The 25,294-nt window shown below is 38.0% G+C and overlaps 1 protein-coding gene across 6 annotated transcripts in view; it reads right to left on the bottom strand.

The window, feature by feature from the left end:
* ARHGEF12 (Rho guanine nucleotide exchange factor 12) overlaps positions 1-25,294 on the bottom strand; it is a 194,829-nt gene that overhangs the window by 58,344 nt on the left and 111,191 nt on the right. For all 6 annotated transcript variants that reach the window (XM_069070058.1, XM_069070059.1, XM_069070061.1 and 3 more), the window contains 6 exons: positions 18,824-18,922; positions 17,995-18,044; positions 17,144-17,201; positions 2,440-2,618; positions 1,734-1,811; positions 1,425-1,544 (listed from right to left, as the gene is read on the bottom strand). In XM_069070058.1, the coding sequence (XP_068926159.1) occupies positions 1,425-1,544; positions 1,734-1,811; positions 2,440-2,618; positions 17,144-17,201; positions 17,995-18,044; positions 18,824-18,922 (584 nt within the window). The remainder of the gene's footprint in view (positions 1-1,424; positions 1,545-1,733; positions 1,812-2,439; positions 2,619-17,143; positions 17,202-17,994; positions 18,045-18,823; positions 18,923-25,294) is intronic.

The following is a 25,294-nucleotide window of genomic DNA, read 5'->3' as shown; positions in this document are numbered from 1 at the left end:
TCTATATCAAACAGTATATGGGCATCTGAATACATATGTGAATGTATGTATATATGTGTACAGATATACATAGATAGAGGGCACCGGACCAATTTAATAGGAAGGGATGATACTAAAAAGGTGAAATTAAGAGGTGAGAAAGGAATATAATGAGAGGAGATGAGGAGAGACAGAATGGGGTAAACTATCTCATGTAGAAGAGGCAAGGGAGGGGCGGCCAGGTAGCACAGCGAGTAAGAGCACCGGCTCCAGTGTTGAGAACACCTGGAGATCGAATCCTGGGCTCAGACACTTGGCACCCACCCAGAAACACCTGGCCGTGTAACCTTGAGCAAGTTACTTAACCCCAATTGCTTAGGGGCGGCCAGGTGGCTCAGCGAGTAAGAGCACCAGCTCCAGTGTTGGGATGACCTGGATCAAATCTGGGCTCAGATACTCAGCACCACACCCAGAAATAACTGGCCGTGTAACCTTGAGCAAGTTACTTAACCCTGATTGCTTAAAAAAAAAAAAAGAAGAGGCAAGGGAAAATGGTCACAATGGAGGGGAAGAATAGGAAGGCAAAAGGAAATAGGTCAATCTTATTCTCCTTGAATTTGGCTCGGGGAGGGAATGACATACACACTAAATAAGGTATCTCACCCTACAGAAGAGTAGGGGGGAAGGGGATGAGAGGGGGGATGATGGAAGTACCCACTTTTGAAAAGGGACAGGATCAAAGTGGAGAATAAAACAAGTGAGAGGTGGAATAGGAGGGAAGAAAATATAGTCAGTCTTTTACAATATATCTACTATGGTAATGTTTTGCATTAGCTACAAATGTACAACCTATACCGAACTGCTTATCTTCCCAGTAAGGGTGGGTAATAAGGGAGGAAGGGAATGAATCTGGAATTCAAAGTTTTAAAATCAAAGGTTTAAAAAAAAATTACATATATATATATAATTTATACTATTATTTATATTAATACTATTTTACATGTAATGGGGAAATAAGATATATAGGCACTTGGGCATTGAGTTCCACCATGCCCTACTGGAAAAGTTGAAGGGGGTATGGGAGAAGATATGGAAGAGAGCAGATTGGAGGAGGGGATATCCTGTGGGACTGCTATTTTGGGGCGGTGGGTAGAGGAAAAACAGGGAGAAGATTTGTAACTCAAAATCTGGCTGAAATGAATGATGTAAATCAAAGGTTAATAAAGCATTTTTTAAAAAAATGAACACAATTGGGAAATCCCAAACACTTCAGAATTCAGAGACCTAGTTCATCAACATTTCTGTAATTTCCTACACAGTGGTTTGGGCAAGAAGATAAGTTCACAAGAATACATGACTTTCTTTTGAGTCATTTCTCAGCTCCCTTTAAGTATTTCTTGAAGGGAAACCTGAAATGTTGAAGAGCATTCAAATAGTGGTATTACCTGAGCAGAGCCTGTTGCTTTGGATAACTGCTCCTGCAACTGAGGGATGTGTTTCTTGGCCTCCTGGATCTCCTTAAGCAATCGCTGAGCAGGTGTGCGGCTGTAATCTTCTTGCAACAACTGACAAATTATAAAAAATATTTTGTTGATCATCAAAGCCTAGAACAGCACAGCAAAGGCTACTTACTGCTCTTGTGAGTGTACTAGCTAACATTAACATCCTACTCACTGTGACTATGACATTTCAGCTCTCAACTCTGTTTATAATCTTTCCTGACCTCTTCCCTGTTCCCATTTCTAATTTAATACCTGTAGCCGTTCTTGCTCTTTCTGCAGCATCTTCCTCAGAATCTCTACTTTCTGGTTGTGAACCACATTGTTTTCTTCCTGAAAAACAAGAAACAAAACAAGAAAAAAATCAAACTAAAAATACGAATTTTAAATGACAGACCACTCTGTGGCTCTGTTCAATTTATCAATAATAACAGAAATTCCTCTATTCTAGGTTGTTTTAGGGATTTACATTTGCACAGAACCACACCTGTGTCACTTTTCAAAGATGAATGATCAGAAAGGTATTTCTGACTTTCCACATCTTATACTGTCTTTGGTTCTTAGAAATATTAACTACTGGGGGGGAAGGGAAGGGAGAGAAGAGGAAAGGGGAGAAAATTTGGAACTCAAGGAATTGTGGAACTGAATGTTGTAAAATAAAAGTAAACAAATAAAAAAAAAGAAATATTAGGTATTAATAGCACTGACTGGAAAAAGGAAGCTGTCTAGGCAAATAATGCAAAAGATTCCCTTACTCAATTTGGTTGGTACATTTCTATCATTTGTTATCCCACTGATTTCTCATTTCCTGAACTATCAAACAAATTAAATTATGTGGTAATTTTCTAAAATCCAAAATTTTAATACACCCATATGCTCTCTACTTCAACCTGGAAATTTTAAGATAAAACATCAGATATTATATGACTAGGCTCTTTCCAAGACTTTTTCCAATTCTTACCCCCATCAGCACTGGGCTGGTGATTCTTTCCGTATTTCCAGATGTTCCAGGTGAATGGGGGGATGTCATGATGGGAGACATATGTCCAAAGGCTGTTGGCTCTACTTCAGAATCAGCTAATGGAATCTGGGGCGACCCAGGTGGGCGTCCCTGAACAGTGAGAGCTACATAGGAACCCGCTAAGGAGGAAAGTGGAGGAAATAGAAGTAGGAAAAAGAATTAGGAAAAAAAAAGAAAATAATATTGATATGGAATGTTTGATAATAACAGAAGTTTTGCAATCAAATAATTAACAATCAAATAATTAAGAGCTAGAAAGAACTTCTTAAGTCATCTAATCTAAATCTCTCATTTTCTAGGGAAGAACACTAAAGAAGCTCATTCACATTAAGTGAATGGTCCAACATCACACAATTATATAGTGGCAAAGCAGACATTAAAACTCAGATCTCTTGCCTCCCAGTCCAGGGCTCTATTTTACCACATTTCTTCATACATACAGGCAAATGAAAAACGAAAATCTATATTTCTCAGGTCTGAAAGGACTTGCTACAGCAGAAGATGTCATCTATTAATCATCTCTAAAAAGGGGGGGGGGCTCTGTAATCTCTTAACTCTTATATGTTCTAGTGGTGGGGGCAGCTAGGTGGTGCAGTGAATAGAGCATTGGCCCTGAAGTCAGGAGGACCTAAGTTCAAATCCAGCCTCAGGCACTTAACACTTACTAGCTGTGTGACCTTGGGCAAGTCACTTAACCCCAACTGCATTCATTCCCCTTCCAAAAAAAAACCAAAACCCCAAAAATATGTTCTAGTTAATAAATTAAACTCCGAGAACAGCTGAAATCAAAAGAGACTTAAAATCATACACAGAAGAGTTAGGGGATTTCAAACACATTATTGTTTCTGTTCAAAGAGTAAGCTATCAAAATTTCAGTTTTCACAAGTCATACGCTAATGTCTTATACTGCAGAAGTTTCCCTGGTCTGTCATCAGTAGAAGCTTCAGAAGGTTCAATCAAGCTAAGCTAATTACAGTCCCAGAAAAGGACTACATGTGCTGAGGACCATCCCAGCTAAGTATAAAAGGACCTTTCACTGGGAGGATGACAAGAAGCTGATAAATTATTTGACCATGGAAATGCATAAAGCAGTTATCAATACAAAATAGTTCTGTCTTGTGCTTTCCCTTTCTGTTTCTACAGCAAAGATAAAAGAGAGAGAAGAAAAGGTGAATAGGAGATCAAGGATCTGTTTGTTTTTTTTTACCTTCTACTAATATGAAATTAATTGTTGGTATTTTAAGCGTGAGATCCTCATCTAACCAATCAGTCACTGGGCATTTATTAAGAACCTAGAGCTAGGCATTGTGCTAGGTGTTAGGGATATAAAAATTATCAACAAGCTAAGAACTGAACCACATTCATACTGACATTATCATAAGAAATGAAGTGGAAAGACAAAAGAAGTTGCAGCTATATGGAAAGATGGTTTACAGATTCTCTTCTGAGGATGAATAAAAGAACTGATAGGATTAGTTTCATCATATACCTAAAGGCAACAAAAAATATTTCATGGAATACTTGTCATTTTTCTCTAGGGAACTAATGAGTTTAGCAAAAGGTCCAACCATGAAACCATTTGCAACTTGTGTCAACATTCATTGTGGAGGAAGAGAGAATTCTAAAGAAAATGTGACCTGGTCCTACTAATCAAGTTAATATAATTAAATGTAAACGTGGGCAGAGAATAAAAGAGAAAAATATATTGGAAAAAATGGTTTCTGATTAAGAAATAAAAGAGGCTTAAGGTCTGTATGTTAATTAGAAACCTCAGAACCATGTATCACAAATGTCTACTTCATGAAGAAAGCTAGAATAAATGCTAAAGGAGGGAGGCAGCAGAGATGGCAGAAAGAACACTGACTATGCAATCGGAGAATTTGTGTTCAAATCAAACTTTTGACATTAACTATGGCATTTTGAGTGATTCTTTTAACCTCTTTGGGCTTCAATTTCCTCTTGACAAAGAGGAGGTTGGATTAGACACTCTGAGGTTCCTTCTAGGTCTAGATGTTTGACACTTTAAAAATATTGCCAAAAAAAAATGAAACCAACTATTTCTTAGAACTTCTATCTTATAACTGTCCAGTTAAAAGTGCCTGGCCACCACTGTAAATGTCATTTAAGGGTGGCTTAGTGAATAGAGTGCCGGCCTTGGAGTCAGGAAGACCTGAGTTCAAATCCAGCCTCAAACACTTGACACTTACTAGCCGTGTGACCTTGGGCCATCACTTAACCCCAAAAACCTAGCCTTAACTCCTCCAAAAAAAAAAAAAAGAAAAATAGGGTCGTTTAAGAATCAACTATGTATACAATCAGATCAACTGATTAGAGGTATGGTCAAATTAGAAGAAAAAATAAATATACTGTATGTCTTTGCAATTACATCTTCAGCTGTTAACTTTGAAAAAGGGGAAATAGATCAGTGGAGAACAGATTTAGAGCTGGAAAGGACCTTGCCATTTTGCAGAGGAGGAAACTGAGAACCAGAGAGATTAAATGGCTTGCCCAATGTCATAAAGGTAGTAAAAAGCAGAGTTAGGATTCAAATCCAGTTCTTCTGACTCCAAAGCAAGTATTATTTCTACTATCACTCTGTTTTTCAATTCCTTCTTCAATTCTAGAACTTCAGGCTCAGAGAGGTTAAGGGACTTATCCATGGTCACACTACTAAATGTTGGAGGTGAAATTTGAAGCCAGGTTTCTTCTAATTCCAATGCCAGAACTCTTTTCACTATCAACACTGTCTCTCAAATGACTGAGAGATATACAGAATACAAGATTTGATTGTCAAAAAGCATTTGTCTTGGTAAAATAAAATTCAGCCTGAAAGCTTTCTTACAAAAGAATGTCTCTTTTGCATATGACAGATCATACATGATTCCCTGATGAATGAGAACACACAGCTAATCTTTATTAATGATTCTGTTTATCAATACCCAATAATGCTTAACATATGAGCACCTACGCCAATGAATACTGTTACTACTGTCACGGAGTATGTCCTACATAAAGTCCAAATGCAAGAGCATCTCTCTGTATAACAGCATCCTCCAGATATTGCTTTTCACAGATGGTATTTGTTGTTCAGTTGTGTCTGACTCTTCCTAACCCCATTTGGGATTTTCTTGGCAAAGATACTGAAGAGGTTTGCCATTTCCTTGTCCAGATCATTTTACAAATGAAGAAACTGAAGCAAACAGAGTTATGCAATTTGCCCAAGATCACAAAGCTAATGAGTATATGAGAGCACATTTGAACTCAGGTCTTTCTGACTCTGTGCCCAGCACCCTATTCACTGTTCCACATGGAGGCCCATTCACGATTGTGTTAATTATATCAAGCTATGGACCATTATTTAGAGCCTCCAGAATGAGATCCATGGCCCCTTATGAGATTAGCTTAGCATTCCACACAGGAAAAAAACAAGCAGATGAAGAATGCACATTTTCAGTTTATGCATTATAGTTAGTTATTTTTTTTAGCATGGTGTGTAATTACACACCACACAAATACATGTCTATGTACAGACATGCTTATGTATATACACACAGACACAGATACAGACACACATGGACACAGCTGGTCACTGAGCTAGGCCCAGAAATGAAAAGGAAGAAGCAAATAGGCAAAAAACACATCTGGAAAGTTGAATAACAATGACCCCAAGTAGCTCTGTCATCAAATACATTCATTTAACACCAATTTACTCTCAATGACATTAAATGCTATCATTGTGAAATCTCAGGAGAGTCAAATTTTAAGGTGAGTCAAAGATCAAGCGGAAGACATATGTTGGGTATAAGGAGTATAGAGTATATCACCAACAAAGACATGTGCAAAAAGTGATATAAAGACAGCTGCTATTACATATATAACTGGGAAAGGAGGTGGTCAGCTTACATAGCAACACATAAATAAGAGATAAGTAATGCAAGTGTTCTACTGATGTCCATGAAATATTAAAAACACAACACAGGCTTCTGTCTATCCAGAATTATGAACTGATTCTTTATTGAGAATTTGTGGAAAGATATGGAAAAGAATCACACTGAAAAAGAAGACATGAATAGATGACAATCAATAGCTGTGGAGGGAGTACCCACACAGATAATAGCACATATCCAAGTACCAAATTAGGTAGGAGTGCTAAAATTCTGGAAGACAGTGATCCAATTTTAAATGATTTTACTAAACTGGGGAAATGGTCTCACAAAACTCGTGAGAAACACAACAGAGAAATACAGTGTGGTAGACTTATGACTATAAAGAAAATAAAGCATGTGAAAATACTAGTTAGGCATCAGTAGAGGACAAAAGGATCTTGGGAGAAAAGATATGATCTGAGTGAGTTAGCTAAATAAATCAATGACTCATTTATCTGGCATTTATCTGTAGTATTTCCACATAAATGTAAAATGTATCTTAGAGGTAATCAATAGTTACTCAATCGTAATTTCTAAAATTACCATTTTATGGGAATATTTCTTAAATACTCTATATTTCTCTATTTCTTTTTGTGTGCAACACATTATTTAAACTTTTCTTCATGATTCAGCATCTGACAAGTCACTTCCCTGCTCAAGAAGCTTCACTGGCTCCTTCTCACTTCTCAGACACAAGACAACTTATTTTGTTTGGTTTTCAAAGCCCCTCACAATCTGGTTCACACCTTCCTGCCCAAGCTTACTGCACATTATTCTCCTTCATATACTTTGGGAATCCATCCAAACCAGCTGTTGCCCAATACATACCACATTCCATTCCCCATCTTCACAGTTCTGTACAGGGAGTTCCACAAGCTAAGAATGCACTTTCTCCTTATCTCTGCCTTCTTATAGTTTTGGGATTTTGTTTTATATCCTTGCTCCTTCTCTACCTGTCACTACATACTCCTCTCAGTGTGCCAAACTCTTTTGTTTACAATTTTGACAGGACTAAGTTATACAAAAAGTATGGGCACCTAAAACTCATCTCAAAAGAAGGGGATTCCCAACCCTTAGCCATCCCTTTCTCCTCTTAACTTTCTAATTTGATGCTTTTGATCTGCTAAGGGCTGGAAAGCAATCTGTTCTGCTAGAATTACATCAAAGCAAGCAGGATCTGAGTGAAGAGCTATACTATAATTAAAATGTATAAGTTACTTTACGGAATATATTTTAGTTACTCAGAGACCACTTTTGCTCAACTCCTCATTCTAAGATGGCTTTTGGAAAAATGATTCTTTAAGTCAAGAGAGGCACTACCTAAAGTTCTACTATGAAAAAGTGGTGGTAGTGTCTAGTTTTAGTTAACATATTTATAAAATGATATGAAGATCAGGAAAAAAGTGATAAAAGGGATGGAAAACAGGTACTGTAAGAAAAAAATGAAAGGGAATTAGACTTGTTTGGCTTTAAGAAAAGGCAACTACAGAGGTACTCAGTAAGAGTATTTTGTAGTGCCAAGAGTCCAGATCTAGAAGCCAGGAGACCCAATACTAGCTCTACTACTTGTATCATCTTAGATCAGGGTGTCAAACTCAGTCTGAAAATTCCAAGTTTGGGAACCATATTAAAATGTAATTCAGAAATGTTTAACAAAATAAAATTTAAAAATACAATACAGATTGTATTTTTGTGCTTTTCTAAGTCAATATATGGCTAGCAGGGATCTGTTTCTTTTTGAGTTTGAGACCACTGGCTTAGACAAATGACTTCAACTCTCTTAGCCTCAATTTTCTCATCTATAAAATAAGGGCATCAGACTAAGAACACTTTAAGGTTTAACAGTCTATGATTCTATGACTGAACTATTGCCTTCAATATATAAAGAACATTTTATATAAGCAAGATTCATAAAATCATAGGATCTAGAAGTGGGAAGTATTTAACAAGTTATTTAGTCCCATGCCAGATGCTGACTAGTGTTATAAATGCCTACTACTAAGAGAAAATGGGATTAAATTGAAAGTAATTCTGATTGCCTGGCAGGGTACCATGGCCTATTACCCACCAATGACATGCTCCATTTCCCTCCACCAGTCACTGAGAAGGAGAGCAAGACCACCTGGCAGGCTTGGGCCAAACCAAGATCCAGGCTTGACTACTAACAAGCACCTTCTGCCAGTCCTGAGACCCCACCAAACCCTTCCCCAACCCTTAACAATTGGCCTCTCTACTCTTCCAGTCTCCCAGACTGCCCCGGATCTCTGTGCAACACCCCTTGGAGACTGTGAGCTTCACTCCCCATATGACAGCCACTATTACTAACATGGCCTCTCCTGTTTCTCATTTAGGAAAACACTGTCCCCTGTCCCCTCTTCATGTTCTTTTACCTCATCCTCTTCAACCAAACTTCATCCATGTCCTAACCTAACCTGGTCTACTCCTGCCATTGTGTATTCTGGAATTCCTGTTCCATAGCAAACAAACTCCCCTTTACTCTGGACTTCTTTTTTATTCTTTGCCCATGAATTAGATCTCACAATGCCCTCTCCTACATAATAACACCAGATCCAAGGCTATTTTCTCCAATGGAGCCTGTGTCTTCTCTTATTCCTACCTTAACCCCTTACTTTGGTCCAGAGTGAGAGAGATGGGAGAAAATAGGACTTGGAATACTTTTTGCTCCTCTTTATTTCTTCTAGACTCTCCCTCTGCCTCTTTCCTCTTTTGAAACTGACATAATTGGGGCGGCTAGGTGGTGCAGTGAATAGAGCACTGGCCCTGGAGTCAGGAAGAATTGAGTTCCAGTCCGGCCTCAGGCACTTAACACACACAAAAACTAGCCGTCACAACTTTGGGCAAGTCACTTAACCCCAATTGCCCTACCTCCCCCCCTCCAAAAAGCAAAAAAACCCAAAAAACACATAAAATAAACTGACATAATTAAAGTTTTCTACCCAGTCAAAATTATGGTAGCTATAAAATAATGGCTTCCAGCACATTCTTCTTCTTTTCTTAAGGAATTAAGCACTTCAATCTCCACCTTCCTCTACTCCTTAACTCCTTCCCTCCCTTACAGTAGGTGACTTTTACTACTGATGTAGATGCTTCCTCAAACTCTCTGACCTCCCATTTCTTCAACTTCCTTAAAAATTCCATGAACTATTTCTTCACTTCATCTCAATCACATATAGAGATGGTCACACACTAGGTATTGTTATTACTTGCAAGTGTTCCACCTCCCAAATTAGAAAATGACATTCAACTATCTGACTATATCTATTCTGCAGCCCCCCTGAAGGCCTCCATTCTCCCTACTCCTCAGTACCTACAAGCCATTAACCTTGATCTATCTTTACTTGTCTCCCTCTCCAAACTCAAACCAAGAGTTGGTCATTTCAGCTCTACAATGTCCTCTTCTCTTGAATCTCCTGCCTCCTTTGTCCTGTCATCGTTCTTTTGCAAAACATCACCCTGGGATTACTCCTACCACCCTCTTCTGCTCCTACCACTCACAAGACGCTGAATGAACCTGGAAGAAATCCTACAATTGTGCTAACTAGATACATTACAATCACCGTTCTCCAACCTCAACTGGGCTCTCCTTGAAAAAAGCTAATGGGGGGAGGGAGGAGCAGAGTTAACATGGCAGAGTAGAAACAGGACTTCTGCAGGGCTCCGGCTCTCACCTCCTTCAATTCATATAAAAAGTGACTCTGAAGAAACTTTGGAGCTACAGAACCCACAAAATGACACAGAGAAGCTAACCTCCCATTGAGGACAGCCTGATTGGCCAGGAGCAAGCAGCCAGCACAGTGCTTTAGGAGCCGACCCTGACCCCACCCACCTGAGGTTTTAGCCCCAGGGTTGCCTGACAAGCCACTGGTTGGAGGGACTTCAGATCACCAGCGGCTATGGCAGTTTCCAGAATTTTCAACCTATATATGCTAAGCACAAAGTAAGAGGTCAGTGCAGTGTGGACTTTGGATCCAGTAGTTTGGGAATATGGTGGGCCTCTGCCCCCGGGGAGGGGAACTACTGAGGAGCTGTGGCCACCGCCACATGGCAGCTTCAGCTCCTGGCCTGCAGAGTGTAGGGGGACCAAGTGACCAGTCTGAGGGGTAACCACTCTTGCTTTAACCTGCTTGGATCTGGATTGTGGTCTAGGGTGGAGGTCCTGGGGTGTGCCACCAGCTTGCCAGAGCATGTGTAGGCTTCAAAGAGGGCACCCAACTAAATACCTTCAGCAGCTGAAAAAAAAACCCCAGCGTTTGGTACAGCTTCCCTGTCTGGTAGCAGAGTCCTACTGTGGCAAACAGCCCAAAAGTCAAGTAATTGAGTGGCAACATGAGTGGAAGCAAAGTAAACAGAGCAACCCAACTTTACACTCCTACTTTGGGGTCAAAAAGGATCAAAGCACAGAACAGGAGGAAGACAGTGAAGTCAGAATTCCTGCAGCAAAAGCCTCCAGGAAAAATACAAGCTGGTTACAGGCCACAGAGGACCTTAAGAAGGATTTTGAAAATCAAATAAGAGAACTGGAGGAAAAATTGGGAAGAGAAATGAGAATGATGCAAGAAAATTATGAAATGAGAGTCAACAACCTGACTGAAGAAAACAAAACCTTAAAAATTAGACTAACTCAAACAGCAAAAGAGGCTCAAAAAGGCAATTAGGAGAATACCTTAAAAAGCCAAATTTGCCAGATGGAAAAATAATCTCAAAAGCTCACTGAAGAGAATCATTCCTTCAGAATTAGATTGGAGCAAATGGAAGCTAGTGACTTTGTGAGAAATCAAGACGCTGTTAAACAGATCCAAACAAATGAAAAAATAGAAGGTAATGTGAAATATCTCATTGGAAAAACCACTGACCTGGAAAATAGATCCAGGAGAGATACTTTAAAAATTATTGGACTACCTGAAAACCATGATCAAAGAAAGAACCTAGAAATCATCCTTCAAGAATTTCTCAAGGAAAAGTGCCCTGATATTTTAGAACCAGAGAGCGAAATACAGGTTGAAGGAATCCACTGATCACCTCCTGAAATAGATCCCCAAAAGAAAATTCCTAGGAATATTTTTTTTCATTTTTCAAATGCTTTATTAACTTCTGATTTACATCATTCATTTCCGCCAGATTTTGAGTTGCAAATTTTCTCCCCTTTTTCCCCTACCCCCCCCAAATAGCAGTCCCACAGGATATCCCCTCCTCCAATCTCCTCTCTCCCATATTTTCTCCCATACCCCCTTCAACTTTTCCAGTAGAGCATGGTGGATCTCTATGCCCCAGTACCGGTATATTTATTTCCAAACTACATGTAAAATAATATTGATAATAGCATATATATATATGAAACAAACATCTGATGTTAAAACTTTGAATTACAGATTCATTCCCTTCCTCCCCTGTCACCCACCCTTACTAGGAAGATAAGCAGTTCAATAAGTATAGGCTATACATGTGTGGCTAATGCAAAACATTACCAGAGTAGATATACTATAAAAGACTGACTATATTTCCCTCCCTCCTCTCCCACCTCCCAGTTGTTCTATTCTCTAATTTGATCCCGTCCTTTTTTACAAGTGGGTGCTTCCAACTTCCCTCCCCCCGCAGCCTGCCTGCCCTACCTTCCATCATCTGCCCTCTCATCCCCTTCCCCCCTACTCTCCTGTAGGGTGAGATACCCTATTTAGTGTGTATGTCATTCCCTCCCCGAGCCAAATTCAAGGAGAATAAGGTTGACCCATTCCCTTTTCCTTTCCTATTCTTCCCCTCCATTGTAACCATTTTCCCTTGCCTCTTCTATATGAGATAGTTTACCCTATTCTGTATCTCCCCATCTCCTCTCATTATATTCCTTTCTCACCTCTTAATTTCACCATTTAAGTATCATCCCTTCCTATTATTGGCCCTCTACCCTCTATCTATGCATACTTTTACATATAAACACACATATTCATATATGTATTCATATGCCCATATACCCTCCTATATAGACATATATATGTATGTGTATATATATATATATGCATACATAATATATTTCTATTCCCTTCAACTATTTTCATACTGATAAAAGTTTCATCAGTTACAATTATTGTTTTTCCATGTAGGAATGTTAATAATTCAACTTTGATAAGTTCCTTATGATTCTTTTCCCTGTTTACCTTCTCATGCTTCTCTTGCTCCTTGTATCTGAATATCAAATTTTCTATTCAACTCTTTTTTTCATCAAAAATGCTTGAAAGTCCTTTATTCCACTGAATGACCATATTTTCCCCTGAAACATGATACTCAGTTTTGCTGGGTAGGTGATTCTTGGTTTTAATCCCAGCTCCTTTGACCTCCAGAATATCACATTCCAAGACCTTCCATCCTTCAGTGTAAAAGCTGCCAGATCCTGAGTTATCCTGATTGTGTTTCCACAATATTCAAATTGTTTCTTCCTGGATGCTTGTCATATTCTCTTCTTGATCTGGGAATTTCAGAACCTGGCTATAATATTCCTAGGAGTTTTCTTTTAGGGATCTTTTACAGGAGGTGATCGGTGGATGCTTTCAACTTCTATTTTGCCCTCTGGTTCTAAAACATCAAGATAGTTTTCCTTGATAATTTCTTGGAAGACAATTTCTAGGTTCTTACTTTGATCATGGCTTTCAAGTAGTCCAATAATTTTAAAATTATCTTTCCTAGATCTATTTTCCAGGTCAGTGGTTTTTCCCACGAGATATTTCACATTGCCTTCTATTCTTTCATTTGTTTGGATCTGTTTAACAGCATCTTGATTTCTCATAAAGTCATTGCTTCCATTTCCTCCAATCTAATTCTGAAGGAATGATTCTCCTCAGGGAGCTTTTGAGATTCTTCTTCCATCTGGCAAATTCGCCTTTTTAAGGCATTCTTCTCATTGCCTTTTTGAGTCTCTTTTGCCATTTGAGTTATTCTGTTTTTTAAGGTATTATTTTCCTCAGTCAGGCTATTGACTCTCATTTCATAATTTTCTTGCATCGTTCTCATTTCTCCTCCCAATTTTTCCTCCACTTCCCTTATCTGCTTCTTAAGGTCCTCTATGGCCTGTAACCAGCTCGTATTTTTCTTGGAGGCTTTTGCTGCAGGAGTTCTGACTTCACTGTCTTCCTCCTGTTCCATGCTTTGCTCCTTTTTGTCCCTAAAACTGGAGTCTAATTTTGGATTCTTCTGTTTACCAGACAGGGGAGCTTTGTACCAAACACTGGGGTTTTCTCAGCTGCCAGAGGTATTAGTTGGGTGCCCTTGCTGAAGCCTCCACATGCCACGGCAAGCTGGACACACACCCCAGGACCGCCACCCTAGACCACAATCCAGATCCAAGCAGGTTAAAGCAAGAGCAATTACCCCTTAGACTGGTCGCTTGGTCCCCCTACACTCTGCAGGCCAGGAGCTGAAGCTTCCACATGGGGCAGCTGCATAGGCAAGACAGTGGCTTCTTGCCCCAGGGCAAAAGCTGACACACAACACACTCCCAACTACTGGGTCCCAAAGTCCGCACTGCACTGACCTCTCACTTTGTCCTTAGTATCATGTGTTGATAATTCTGGAGATGGCCACAGCTACTGGTGATTTGGAGTCCCTCTGGCCAGTGGCTGGTCAGTCCCGTCCTGGGGCTAAAACCTCTGGTTCACACAGGCCTGGGCTCACCTCCCAGAGTGCTGCGCTGACTGATTCCTGTTGGCCTGAAGCAGGACATTAGCTTCTTTGTGTCATTTTGTGTGTTCTGTAGCTCCAAAGTTTGTTCAGAGTCCCCTTTTACATGAATTGGGGAAGATGGAAGCCGGAGCCATGCTGAAGTCCTGCTTCTACTCCATCATCTTGACTCCGTCCCCCCAACCTGGAACTCCTAGGAATATTATAGCCAGGTTCTGAAATTCCCAGATCAAGAAAATATTACAAGCAGCCAGGAAGAAACACTTTGAATATTGTAGAAACACAATCAGGATAACACAGGATCTGGCAGCATTCACACTGAGGGATCGAAGGACTTGGAATATGATATTCCGGAGGGCAAAGGAGCTGGGATTAAAACCAAAAAACACCTACCCAGAAAAACTGAGTATCACGTTTCAGGGGAAAATAAGGTCATTCAGTGGAATAGAGGACTTTCAAGCATTCTTCATGAAAAAACCAGAGTTGAATAGAAAATCTGACATTCATGTACAAGAAGCAAGAGAAGCATGAGAAGGTAAACATGGAAAAGAAATCAAAAGGAACTTATTAAAGTTGAACTATTTATATATATATATCTGTATAGGAGGGTATATGGGTGTATGAATACATATATGAATGTGTGTATATATGTGTACAGGTATCCATAGATAGAGGGCACAGGACCAATTTAACAGGATGGCTTAGGGAGGGAATGATATACACACTAAATAGGGTATCTCACCCTAAAGGAGAGTAAGGGGGGAAGGGGATGAGAGGGGGGATGATGGAAAGGAGGGTAGGCTGAGGGGGAGGGAAGTCGGAAGCACCCACTTTTGAAAAGGGACGGGATCAAAGTCGAGAATAGAACAAGTGGGAGGGATATAGCCAGTCTTTTCCAATATATCCACCATGGAAATGTTTTGCATAGCAATACATGTACAACCTATACTGAATTGCATATCTTCCCAGTAATCATAGGTGACAAGGGAGGAAGGGAATGAATCTGGAATTCAAAGTTTTAAAATGAAATGTTAAAAAAAAATATATATATATATACACATACATATATACTATTATTAATATTATTTTACATGTAAATGGGAAATGAGACATATAGGCACTGGGGTATAGAGATCCACCATGCCCTACTGGAATGTCAGAGGGGTTATGGGAGAAGATATTGGAGAAAGCAGATTGGAGGAGGGGATATTTTGGGGTGGTGGGTAGGGGAAAAAACAGGGAAAAATTTTATAACTCAAAATCTTGCAGAAATGAATGATGTAAACTAGAAGTTAATAAAGCATTTGATTAAAAAAAAGAAAAAAGAAACAAGCTAGTGCTTCTTGAATTCCTATCTCACTCCTCTTAGAAGCTATTCTAAACTTTCTTTTCCTTCATGCAATTCCCTAATAACGTAATCCCTCCTTTAGGTGAGAACCTTGCAGCTTACTTTAGTGGAGGCCATTCAACTTGAGTTTCCTCTTTTGCCATTCTCTGTACCTTAATGGAATCACCTCCTTTTCCCACCTTTGAAAACGAGGTAGCCTTTCTCCTTGCTAAGCCAACTTCTTTAAATGCACTCTTGATCACATTTCTCACCTTATCTAGCAGACTGCATCCTCAATTATACCTTCTCCTTCTTGATTCTTCAACCTCTTTCTATCAGCTGATTCATTTCCTACTGTCTTCAAACATTTCCAAATCTCTCCCCTTCCTAAACAAAAATCTTCACTACACCCCATCATTCCCTCAAACTATCATCCTATATCCCTCTTCCTTTTCTCAGTCAAAATCCTTGAAAAAACTGTCTATATTTGCTCCTTCTATTTCCTCTCCACTCATTCACTACTCAACTCTTTTCAACCTGGCTTTTAAGCTTTTTGTGCAACTAAAAGAGCTCTCTCTAAAGCTATCAATCATCTACTGTTTTTCAGTCATGTTCAACTTTCCATAACCTTATGTGAAGTTTTCTTGGCAGAGATACTAAAGTGGTTTGCCATTTTCTTCTCCAGGTAACTTTACAGATCAGGAAACTGAGGCAAACGAGGTTAAGTCACTTGACCCGGGTCATACAGTTAGTGTCTGAAGTCAGATTTGAACTCACAAAGAGAAGTCTGACTCCAGACCCAGAACTCTATCCCTTATACAACCTAGCTGCCCCAAGGATTTCTTATCTGTTAAATTTAATCTTTTCTCATACCTAATCCTTCGTGACTTATGTATATGATACTACCGACCATTCTCTCCCTCCTGGATACTTTTTCCTCTCTAAATTTTCATGACATTACTCTCCTCTGCTAGTCTCCTCTAGCATTAATCTCTTCGGCTAGTTCATTATACAAGCATCATGCCCCCTAACTGTAAATGTTCCCCCAGGTTCTTCCAAGGCCCTTCTCTTCTCCCTCTATACATGGGGTTAACTTTTGGGAGGTTATCAATCCCTTTGGCAGTCTGGTGACCATAATGGATCCCTTTTTAAGAATAATGTTTATAAGTTAACAAAGTACGTACATAAAATTACAAAGGAAGTCAATTATGATGAAAGAGAGTTATCAAAATATTAAAAGTTCCAAGTTCACAGAACCCCTAAGATCTATCCACAGACTCTTTGGGGGTCCACAGCCCCAGGTTAAGAACCCCTGTCCTATACTTTCCTTGTAACCTCATCAGTTTCCATTGCTTTAATCGTCATCTTTATATTGATGATTCTTAGATCTATATGGTTTAGACATTAATTTGAGTAAAAAAGTGTCTACACCTGAAGATCCCTTCTAGTTTAGTTTATCACTCAATATAATCTTCCATTTCCCTTCATCTTCCCTTTCCCCACCCCCAAAAAATTACCTAAAGCACACTGAATTACTTTCAGATATATTTCCAATACTATGTCAAGTAGTACATCATGGAGAACACTATACGTTGGGCCCACAGCACAAAAAGCTATCAGCAAATTAGTAGTTTTGCTCAGACACAGACCTTTCTTAAGTGTTTTAGGAAATGTCAAATTAAAAATGTCATAAACATTTACTTACATTTGATAAGCTTCACCACTTCCAAATGGTTTGAATGAGTCACTAGCGTTCCATTTACCTATAAGAAAAAAAAAAAGAGGGAGTGGGATAGTGGGTATATCTGATTCATTATAATGGTGTAAAGTATATAAATATTCATCTACAAACTTGCATGCACAATACAAAATATCTCCATAATATAATGGAGATATAAAGAGATTTTTATATATTTGACCCCATTTTCCTTCTCATTCATTAATATTAGCAACTAATGTGCATTCAACACTATTATCAATCTGAACATAAGATATGATCTCTTGCTGTGAAGCACATTAGATTCTATTCAAATGAGATGAGATATCACACAATTTCAAATCCTTCAGAATGAAGAGTACTTGCAATATGAGACATTTTTGTTTTTTCATGTGAACAAAACTTCACAGCCAAGGTGTAGAATAAGCAAATAAAAAGATAAAGATAAATAATGTTTCCATAAAAATAATACATTTGCCCCCCAAAAGTCAAGTTCATTTTCAAACATTTTGAATTTATGTGTTACCCAAAGGCTCTAAAACTTAAGTGTTTTCTCACATTTTGTTAAACAGAACATTTTTCAACAAATCTCTAACTAGGTCATATAAACTATTTGAGGGCAGGAAATTGTTTAATCTTTTTTTTTACTAGCTCCTAGCACATCTTATTCATAGCAAAAACTTAACAAATGTTCATTGAACTGAACTCAAATACAACAAACCAATCTTTTTTTAGTTATAATGTATGCATGCAACTAGGTTGCTATTTAAATAAGCATTAGTCAAGAAGTACATCAATATCATTCAGCAAAATGTCAACCAAAAAAAAAATCATCTTACTTTGATGATTCGATCACCTGTTTGTACTCCAGCCCGCATGGCTGCTCCATCTAAAAAAAAAAAAAAGGATTTGGTTATGTAAAATTGAATTCATTTCTTTAAAGTGAATATTAAAATGGTCTTAACTATTCTTGAGTCTGTGCTTTATTCAAGATGTCTTTGTAAAAAACAATTCACTAGTGTCACAAATGAATGAAATGTCAGGAATCCAGGTTTTTTACCGCAGGTAAAACATCATACTATATTATGGTCATACCGTAACATTCAAACATGCACGCATGTGCACACACACTCAGGTAGTGTGATCTAGTGGATAAAAAGCAGATCTCAGTGCCAGGAAGACTTAAAGCTTAAGTTAAGTCTCTCGCATATATTAGCTATGCAACACCAAACAAGTGACTTAACCTTTCATTCCCCTTAAACAACCACAAGTTGCAGAAGAGATGCTAATCTGTACTGGTACAGAGAGTTTTCTCATTATAAGCTGCCTATAATAATTAAATCACAGGTCTGATCTGAGATCTGAGACAGATAGATATATAAGCATAGATGCAAACAGAAGTATATATTTATGTGTATATTTATATGTATATGCACACATATATACCTTTTTAAAGCATTAAACAAAAATTCCTTACTTCTTCTAAAAAAATTAAACAAACATTGAGATAATTTCACTCTTAGGTGAAGAATGGATACAAGCTAGTCTATCTCCCCCCCCCCCAAAAAAAAGGGAAGTATGGGACATGAATCCAGTTTTCTAATCTTATCCCTTTACTTCCTAAGAAACAAAACACTATTACCAACATGCTCATAAAGAATTGCTTGCCTTCTTTAACAGACTGTACGAAGACTGGATTGTCTCCACTGACCGTCAGCCCAAATCCATTGTCATCCTTCTGGATAATCACACAGCGTTGAACAAGACCTATACAAAATATGGGATGAGGAAAGGAAGACATAAAATAAGAAAAAAGAAAAATACAGAAATGGTTATTAAATATCAGTAACAAACCACATCTTGGAAGAATTATAAAATAACAAATGAAATCTATGTAGATAGAAAAAAAAATAAGGAGCTAGGAACCAAAACAAACAGAAGAGAGACATCAGTAAGATCACACCCAAACTAGAGTCATTTCTCAATAAAGTGTTAGAGCAGAACTGATTGTAAGAATCAGGGAACCTGACAGAGACAGGTATTAAGTATGACAGTCTTATAAGCAAAATATACCAATAGTTGTTATTCTATATTCTTATAATTTTAAGTCCTTTTTTTAAATGACAAAATCAAGCATTTTAGGATAGACAGATTGTTAAACTCTTCCTGTCCTGCCAAAAAGAAAAATCCTAAGATAACAGATCTAGAGTGAAAAAGGACCTCAGAGAAGATTGAATCTTACTCCTTTATTTACTGATGAGGAAACCAAACCCCAGGGAGAGGAAGTACTTTTTAGAGAGAAACTCAATATTGGAATAAAGTACTTGTGTGAATAAGTGTACATACATGTATGCATTTGCACACACAGGCACACACATAAATGAGGTAGGGAGAGGGGGATTGGGCAGTACAGAGAGAGAAGCCATTTTCAGACCCAGTCTCCACAGCACATTCAAGAAGGTAAACAGAAAGGCCTAATAGAAGAAAAAGAAAGAGGAGAAAAGCCAAGATGGGACCACATTCACCCTCATTCACTCAAGACTTATCTGAATTTTGGGAGACAGTTCAGGTCCTTTAAGTAACAAAGGAAAGCTGACAAGGAGTGATATATAAAGTAAGTGATACATAAAGACAACCCTTGGAGTAAATCCCACACCTAGATAGCACCCAGGAACCACAGTATTTAGTCTGCAAAGATGAGTAGAGCAATCATCATATGTACTTATCATCATGCACCCTCTTTCACCCTTGGAGCATCTGTATAAGAACGTCATCAAAACAGAGCACATGGCAGGGGGAAAGGGGAGGGGAGCTGAAATTATCTTTTTCTACATTAAAATTTTCTAAATCCAAGCAAAGATGACAAACATTGGCTCTAGGTTTGCAGCGTACTAGAAAAGGTACTGGACTACAAATTAGGAAACTTGGGTTCCAGTTTGCTTTTGCCACTATTTCACTGTATGATACTGATAAAATCACCGCCATATCACTCCCCCCCCTTCAGATCTCAATGTCCTTTTGTATATAAAATGAGGGAATTAGGGCAAAATGATCCCTAAGGTCCCTTTCAGCTCTAATGGTTTAGTATATACAAAAATAAAGATAGGATAAGTGTCAGTAAGTCAAATTAGGGAACAAAAAAAATCAAAATAAGTTCACACATAATAAAGTATTAAAATAGGATGAAAAAATAAGAGGAAAAATTAAAGTAAAAAAATTGGAACTGTGAAGCAGTGAGTTTCAGATATGGAACTGGAAGCCTAGGTTTGAATTCCGGCTGGGATAACTACCTATATGCCCTTGGGCAAGTCCCATTATTAATCAGGCTTAGTACTCACCTTATCTATAACATAGGAATACTACCCTAAAGAGTTAAATAAAATGTGTTTTGTAAACCTCAAATTATTGAGATAAGATTATGATGAATATAAATTTTTATTCAATGTTCTTAACAATAGTTCTAGGGCCCTAGTACATCTAAGTTAAGACATCAAGACTACTTTTGATTGCTCTAAACCTCTCCTTTCCCTAATTCAAGTCCATCTTCCTTTTATTATTTCTTTAGTAGTCCCATGCTCCAATCAGTGAGCTACATTTTACCATTCAAGAATTGCTAGGCCTAGGGGCGGCTAGGTGGCACAGTGAGTAAAGCCCCGGCCCCAGAGTCAGTAGGACCTGAATTTGGATCCCACCTCAGACACTTAACACACACACAGACACACAAAAAAACTAGCGATGTAACCTTGGGCAAGTTACTTAACCCCAATTGCCCTCCAAAAGGCAAAACAAACAAACAAACAAAAAAGAATTGCTAGAGCTAGTAGAGAGGTATATTTTAAGCACTTAAAACATTTTAATGCTAAGTGAGAGCAAATACTGAATCTATGGGATTCAAATTTAATTAGGATGTCATCAATTAATAAGTACATATTGGAGTGGGTAGGTGATGCAGTGAATAGAGCACCAGCCCTGGAGTCAGGAGGATCTGAGTTCAAATGCGACCTCAGACACTTGACACACTTACTAGCTGTGTGACTTTGGGCAAGTCACTTAACCCCAATTGCCCTCCAAAAAAAAACAACCCCCCCCCACCCAAACCAAGTACATATTAAACATCTGATGTACGCCAGGAAATGGGTTAGGTACTCAGGATACAAAGACAAAAGTTAAATAGTCCTTGCCCTCAAGGAACTTAAATTACATCTAGCAGGACAATAAGTCTATAAAGTCCCATATACAAAATGTATCTGTTAGAATTATTTATACCTTTTTCTGATTTTTATTGTTTTATATTACACTTTACCTGAAAACACATTCTTGCAACTGAAAACAAATCTCACAGACTCAGAAATCTTATGCTCTTTAACATTCAAAATGTATAAAACTTCTCTTCATTCAAAAGCAACTTTTTATTTTCACATTAGGAAATAAACTATTAAGCTATTATTGTTCTTTACTTCTTCAATATATAACAGATAATAAAAATTTACTTTTGATAACCTTGCCTCTCTCATATCCCAATCCTGTGCCCTAAGACGTATAAGCTCTCTTTGGAATCTTTCTAAAAATTCAGGATATTAGAGGTGAAAGGAATTGATGAGATCATCTAATTTAGCCTACTTATTTCACAGACATAAAAAATGAGACATGGGAGGATTAATTTCTGGGGTCCTAGGCTACCCAGTTAATAACTGGTAGAATATGGATCAGAATTAAGGTAATTTGATTCCTAATCCAGTGTACCAATTCAAGTCAAATCAGTCAAATATCATTTTATTTCAAAAAGTTTCTTTCTACTGACTTATGTGCCTAATACTACACTAAGAAGCAGTGTGGTAGGATAAAGAATTTGTCTCTTACTGAAAAAGATGTGGGTTTAAGTTTTGCCTATGACATATACTGGTTACATATCCCTGAGCAAATTCTAAATTTTTCAATGTCCTCAGATTGCAGAGCAGATACTGATTTACATTGGTAAAGGGTGTTCCCTCACCAGGAGTTCCCAATACCAATGTAAACATGAGTTTGAGCCAAAAAAACAAAAATCAAACTCAGCATGCTAGATGCTGCATGACACAGAAAAAGCAATGTTTAATGTGATATTACTGTTAAAGAATTTATCACAATCTGTAAACTATAGGCAAGTGAACTTGACTCTAAAACCTGTGAGAAGTTTAAAATGCATCACTGAAGAGATGGCTGATGAACATCTAGAAAAAGAAACAGTGTTACAATGGCTTCATCAAAAATAGGCCACGCCAGACTAACATATTTTCTTTTTTGACAGGATTTTAAAATTAGTAGATAATGGCATTATTATGGATATAGGTAACCTACATTTTAGCAAAACTTTTTATAAATTTTAAATTATATCACACTATTCTTAAGAATAAGATAGACAGATATAACTAGACAAAAACAAAATAATATGGACTTAGAACTAGTTGGATGACCAGATACAATGCAGTTATTAGTGATGTGATATCAAAGGTGGACTACAAGCTCAATGACTTAGAAGTATGCTGCTGCAGCCAGAGAAGCTTATACAATCTTAGGATGTATTAAGAAAGGCAAAGCCATTAGGAATAGGGAGGTAACTAGTCCCAATAGATGCTACCTTTGCCACACCACAGGAGGAGTACCATATTCTAGTTTTTGTATCTTGGGTTAAAAAAAAGATATTTAAAAGCAAGATAATGTCCAAAGGAAGGCAATCAGGATGGTAAAGGGCCTTGAATATGTCATACAAATTGGTTGAAGGAACTAGAAATATTAAAAGCCTAGGAAAGAGAAGGAATGAAGAAATCAGGGAGGTGTGGGAGGGGGTAATGAAGATGGAGACATGATTTCTGTCTTCAAGTATCTGTCTGACCCCAGAGGGCAGAACCAGCTACAAAGACAAATTTAGGTGTAATGTCAGAAAGAACTTCTTCATGATTAGAGTTGTACAAGAATGAAGCTAACTACGTAGCAAGGTGGTAGGTTTCTCATCGTTGGAGGTATTCAAACAGAAGCTGGATGATCACTTAATGGGCATGTTACACTGGAGATTCTTTAGCACAGTATCTGGCACACAGTAAATGCTGAATACATGCTTGTTGACTTGACAGGTATCAGCAGGAATGCTGAGGTCTTTTCTGACCCTAAAATTCTGATTTTTCAATTCTGTGATCAACATAAAGTGTTACAAAAAGCAATCACATGAGAAAAAATTAAGTAATATAAAAATAAAAAATTAAGTAGTAAAATAAATAGTAGTCAAAAAGTAGCTATGAAAGTAACAGGGAAGAAATAAGAAGTGGTCTCCAAAGGCTAACCAACCTTACATCCCTAAAATTCAACTGTCAGCTTTTTCAATTAATAAAAATATTTTCTTGTTAGATATTTTTTGTTTCTCATTTCAATACTTTATATACACATATTTTCGTCCTCCATGCACATGTGAAAATTTTATAAATCTTTTCCAAATAAATAAAATGTTGAGATAACATTGTTTGAGACTTTCAGGTCACCCACTATGCTAATGGACTAGACATTTTCCCCAATCATCATTAACTCTCAATACCAAACTCTTGCCCCCCTCCTACCACCAGAAGTTTTATAAGGAACAATTACAACTGAATATAATGGACAAAAGATAGAGTCCAGATATGAGAAAGTCCTTATGAATGAACACTTAAGACCACTAATCTTTAAAGAGTTCGCTCAGTACCTCTCTCCCACCACACTCCCATAAGGGGTGCACAAAACAACCTCAGGGCTAATATCTGGGGCCCATATTTTCCAGGTGGACACTCTGCAGACATATCTCTTCAATTACTGATTTCCTCACCCTCACCAAAAAAAAAAAAAAAAAAGACAGATTCTAAGAATGAGGGAGAAGGAAAATGGGGAAGCATGCAGCCTCTGCCTAGGGCAGTCCCTAGGCTAGAGACTCTTAAGCCTGCAGAGGTCTGAAACATCCTCTGAAAGAAAAGATGTGAATCAGGAAAGGAACTGGTAGAGGGGCCTAGTGTGAACAGCTACAAAAGCATTTAAGAAATGCAAACTCAATGGCAGTAATATTACCTCTTTCCCCAGTTTACTAAGGACTAAGAACTAGTGAAATTTAAATCCCACAAAATGGCAGGAGGTTAAATATACCTTTTTGACCCCACCCTTTATTCACCTCTATCCATGGGGGTCTGTCCATGAGGAAAGAGAGGATATAAGAAATGAGTGAAGGGGCGGCCAGGTAGCACAGAGAGTAAGAGCACCGGCTCCAGTGTCGGGATGACCTGGAGATCGAATCCCGGGCTCACACACTTAGCACCCACCCAGAAACACCTGGCCATGTAACCTCGAGCAAGTTACTTAACCCCAATTGCTTAAAAAAAAAAAAAGAAATGAGTGAGCTATATAAGGTAAAAACACTGAAACACTACAATTTACAAGGAAAAAAAACTCAGTAAAAATGCAGAGATTAGTAAAACTCAGTAAAAACCAGCAGATTAATTGACAAAGAAGATGCTAATAAAATTAGAAGGATGAGCACTAAACTATCAAAGAGATGACAAAACTCTCAAGGTTTTAGGAAAACTATAAGACATAGGAAAGCAAACCAATGTCTGGGGAATGATTTTGTAGAATGCCAAGAGACCACAGAACAAGAAATTCTAGAATAGTTCAAAAGGAAAATGAAATCCACTAAAAAAAATGGAAAGAAAATGTCATAAGATAAAGATCTAAATGCAGTAATTTTAAAAAAATTCTATAAGCAGATTGGAAAAGTTTTCCTAAGAAGCAAAACAGAGATGAACTGATTTACAATGCAAAATGTCAAAGTAGAATTAAAACTGGAAGAAAACAAGCAAAAAAGTTGTTTTTTAAAAGAACTTATCTCTGTATAAGCCACAGCTTCAACGACAGGCTAGACAGAAACAACTTATAGATCATACTGCTCTTAAAACAACATGACAAATCAAAAAACCTGAATATCATAATGCAAGAAGTGACATAAGAAAACTAACCGGGGGTGGCTAGGTTGCGCAGTGAATAGAGCACCAGCCCTGGAGTCAGGAGGACCTAAGTTCAAATGCAGCCTCAGACACTTCACACACACACACACACACACACACACACACACACACACACACACAC

This window comes from Petaurus breviceps, unplaced genomic scaffold, assembly GCF_028583685.1.
Source record: "Petaurus breviceps papuanus isolate PSGF00001 unplaced genomic scaffold, PetGlider_PUasm1.0 90804, whole genome shotgun sequence".
NCBI lineage: Eukaryota > Metazoa > Chordata > Mammalia > Diprotodontia > Petauridae > Petaurus > Petaurus breviceps.
Note: the sequence above shows the minus strand (reverse complement) of the source record. Positions and strands in the feature narration are given on the sequence as shown.